This window comes from Zingiber officinale, chromosome 1B, assembly GCF_018446385.1.
Source record: "Zingiber officinale cultivar Zhangliang chromosome 1B, Zo_v1.1, whole genome shotgun sequence".
In the NCBI taxonomy this organism is placed as follows: Eukaryota; Viridiplantae; Streptophyta; class Magnoliopsida; order Zingiberales; family Zingiberaceae; genus Zingiber; species Zingiber officinale.
Genome location: NC_055986.1, coordinates 135,788,931 through 135,792,645, shown reverse-complemented (window position 1 = coordinate 135,792,645; position 3,715 = coordinate 135,788,931). Strand labels below are relative to the sequence as shown.

The 3,715-nt window shown below is 47.3% G+C and overlaps 1 protein-coding gene across 1 annotated transcript; it reads left to right on the top strand.

Moving 5' to 3' along the window:
- Window positions 1-2,132: 2,132 nt before the first annotated feature.
- LOC122042462 (pentatricopeptide repeat-containing protein At2g41080-like) lies at window positions 2,133-2,953 on the top strand. The gene is made up of 2 exons (XM_042602608.1): window positions 2,133-2,317; window positions 2,380-2,953. Exons 1-2 carry the CDS (start codon window positions 2,133-2,135, stop codon window positions 2,951-2,953), a joined length of 759 nt encoding a protein of 252 aa, XP_042458542.1.
- The last annotated feature ends 762 nt before the right edge of the window (window positions 2,954-3,715 follow it).

Here is a 3,715-nt window from a genome sequence, read left to right as displayed (position 1 = left end):
GTGTTGTTGAGCTCTTGGCTGAGGAATCCCTTCTGTCTTTGCGATCTGCTTCGTGGCTGTAAGATTCATTGTTAATTTCTTTTGGCCACTGAATTCTGTAAGTCTTGTGCTTCATTTCAAATCTTTTCTGTGACTTTGTGGAGATGTTACTCCACCGAGAAGGAGAAATATTTAGCCGGAATTTTTACGGGGTGTGATCTACCGAAAGATCAAGGGATCGTCCACCTTACGGACACGCCGAGGAGTAGGGGCAAGTTATCCCCGAACCTCGTACATACTTGTGTGAGTTGTGGGTTGTGTTTCTTTCCTTGCATCAGTTTTTTTTTTGTTTATTTCCGCTGTGCTAACAAGCTTTTGTGAGGAATTGATTGAGTTTTTAGTGGAGGCTATTCACACCCCCCCTCTCTAGCCATCCTAAGGTCCTAACAATGGTGTGGCTGGGCTCCTCCCGATCAAGGCCTCTTAGGGGGTCGATGGCTACTGGGTTGCCGCTGCTCAGATGCTCCAGTGGGCTCAGCGGGCGTCTCCCTCCTCCTCTCCACCTGGGCTTCTTGTATGTTGATGTACTCGGCGGCCTTCTTTTGCAGGTAGTTGAAGTCCCTGGGCGGCTTTTGAATGAGCGATCGGAAGAATTCACCCTCGGTGAGCCCCTGGGTGAAGGCGTTTATAGTACGTCTGAGGAGACTCCTGGGATGTCCATGGCCACCTGATTGAAACACTAGATGTAGGCCTTCAATGCTTCCTTGGGCCCCTGCTTCAGCGAGAACAAATTCACGCTCGTCTTTTGATAACGACGGCTGCTGCCGAAGTGGTGTAGGAACGCCGCTTGGAAGTCCTTGAAGCTATGAATTGATCCGTCCAGCAACCTCTTGAACCAGCGTTGTGATAACCCGGAGAGAGTGGTGAGAAAGACTCGACACTTCACTCCATCAGTGTACTGATGAAGTGTGGCCGCATTTTTAAATTTGAGCAAATAGTCATCCGGGTCGGTAGTTCCGTTATACTCTCCAATCGCTAGCGACGTGTAGTACCTTGGCAGAGGATCGTCCATAATCCCCTGTGAAAATTGTTGATTGATCCACTCGGGCGAATCATTGTCCCTGGGTGCATTCCCTTTCCTAGCGTCCTAAACGGGTGCATCGTCTGAAGAAGACCCCCAATCCTTGTCCGCTCAACCCTGTTCCTCTGATGGGGTCCTGAACAGCGCTCGATGGAAGGGGATAGGGGCATTGGGTGCTTCCCCATATGTGGCAGTTGGCTTCTTGCTATTACCCCGACACTACAACAAAAACTGCAAACGACAACACCCCTACGACAACGGTTTTAAGAGAAAGCGTTGCGTATTTACTCAAAGACAACGGTTTTTCCCAAAATCGTTGTCTTTGAACTCCCCATTAAATATAAAAGACAATGGTTTTGGCAAAACTGTTGTCATTGAGCATTTTTTTTTAAAACGACAACACTTTTTACAACGGTTTTATAAACCGTTGTCTTTATCTGCGTTTTTAGCGACTACGACAACAGTTTTGAAAAAATTGTTGTAATTGAATTTGGTCATTTTCCCCCTCTCTGTTTTCCTTTCTCTCGCTGTTTTCTTTTTGGCGCTGTGTTTTTCCCTTCGTGCTCCCAAACCTAGCCATTTTACTTTCTCCTTCTTCGCGATGGAATCAATGAACTAGTGGGAGGCGACTCCGGCCTCCGCTCCCTCCCTCCCTTCTCCCTCCACGACCCCAACACTGTCCATTGCTCCACGCGCCTTTTTGTAATGGAAACTTCTCGATATCTCTCAAATCCCTTCCCCCTCCGCGTTTTTTGTCACATTCCCATTCCCACAGCCACGACCATCTCCCCCTCTTCCAGCCTCCATCACTTTCCTCTCGCTTTTCCTCTCATCGTGCTCCGAAAGATGGCCGATCTGACCCCAGCTATGGTCCGACCACAACCTCTTCTCTCACCTCCTGAACGCCTGCTGCCTACTCCCTTCGCCGCGCTCCCTCCGCCTAGGCCGTCAGCTCTACGCAATCATAGCCATCGCCGACGCTGCCTCTTTCCACCGCTTCACTGGAAACCACCTTTTCCACATGTACCTCAAACTTGGTCGGGTCCCTGCCGCCCGCGCCGTGTTTGACGCAATGGCGTGCCGAAACGTCATGTCCTTCAACATCCTCATCGGCGGCCTCATCCACAACGAGGACATCAACGCTGCCCGCAAGCTGTTCGATGAAATGCCAGAGAGGAACCTCGCCACCTGGAACGCCATGATTGTCGGGCTGGCTCACTTCGAGCTCGACGAGGAGGGACTCGAGTGCTTCCTGAGGTCGAGGAGGGACTCGAGTGCGATGAGTTTGGTTTGGGGAGCACCTTGCGATGCTGCGCCAGATTGAAGGATGCAGGTTTTGGTCGCCAAATCCATGCCTTCGTGGTTATCAATGGGTTTGAGCAGGACATGTGTGTTGGGAGCTCTCTAGCTCACATGTACATGAGAAGTGGTCATCTTGAAGAAGGAGAAATGGTTCTGAAAGGATTGCCTTTCCTCAATGTGGTCTCTTGCAATACTGTGATTGCAGGAAGAGCACAAAATGGGGACCCTGAAGGGGCCTTCCACCATTTCATCCTCATGAAGAATGCTGGATTATTGCCAGACCATGTAACCTTTGTTAGCATCATCAGTGCATGCTCTGACTTAGCTGCCTTAGCACAGGGGCAACAAGTGCATGCACAAGTCATCCATGTTGGAGTTGGTTCAGTCACCCCGGTGAGGAGTTCACTGATAAGCATGTATTCCAAGTGCGGTTGTTTGGAGGATTCAAGCACGATATTTTCTGAATCTGATGCATCAGACCTTGTGCTCTGGAGCTCCATGATTGCAGCCTACAGTTTCCATGGACGTGGAGAGGAGGCTATCAAGCTGTTTAATGAGATGATCGGAGAAGCCACAATTATCATGCTGTAGTTTTGTTTATTCCAAAAAGCTGCAATATTTGTCGCTTTGCCTTATTCAGGTTTTAGCTACTATGCCTTCCTTTTTTCCTTTCAATTTGTCTTCTCCAAGTGCATCTGATATTTGTTGTCATGATCAAAAAATCTCTTCATCATGGTTTCCTCATCTCATACTTCAACCTAGCCCTTGGGTTGAATAAGTTTGGGCTAAGAGAAAAAGAAATAATTGTACCAATGATATTATTAATTTCTATACCTCATTTCTCTCCATCACACTGATAAGTGATTGTTTTTATTCATAAAGGCTCCTATTTTTGACATGTTATTTGGCTTGCCTCTTTTTTTATTTCATCAACATGATTTTGTTTACATAAGTGTAGGACGAAAGGTGTTACCCTCATATATGTATTTAATTGTGGATACTTAATATTATTTGCAATAATGAGTCCATCAATGTATGACATGATTGATTATCTTCTAGGGTATGCCAGTTGCACTCTCATTGGAATCCAAGTCCAATATTGTGGCCTATGGTATAGTTGTTCATGCCAATGGGGATGGAAAATTACTTCATGGTGTCCCGTTACCCATGAATTGCATGCACGTCTCGATTGATGAGGTTGTGGAGAATTCAGCAAGGTTGCCCTTTTCCATTCCAAATGAATGTGACACCATTGGTGGCGCTATAGGGACCCATGTTGCTTGGCCTGTACGTTGGGTAGTGATGAAAAATGAGGTAAATTTCTGACTCATTCGGCCACCACACTGTGAGTAC

Coding starts and splice junctions, on each gene's coding strand:
- LOC122042462 (XM_042602608.1), top strand. CDS start 2,133: ATGGCGTGCCGAAACGTCATGTCCTTCAACATCCTCATCGGCGGCCTC. Junction 2,318..2,379: donor GGACTCGAGTGCTTCCTGAG/GTCGAGGAGGGA, acceptor ATGCTGCGCCAG/ATTGAAGGATGCAGGTTTTG.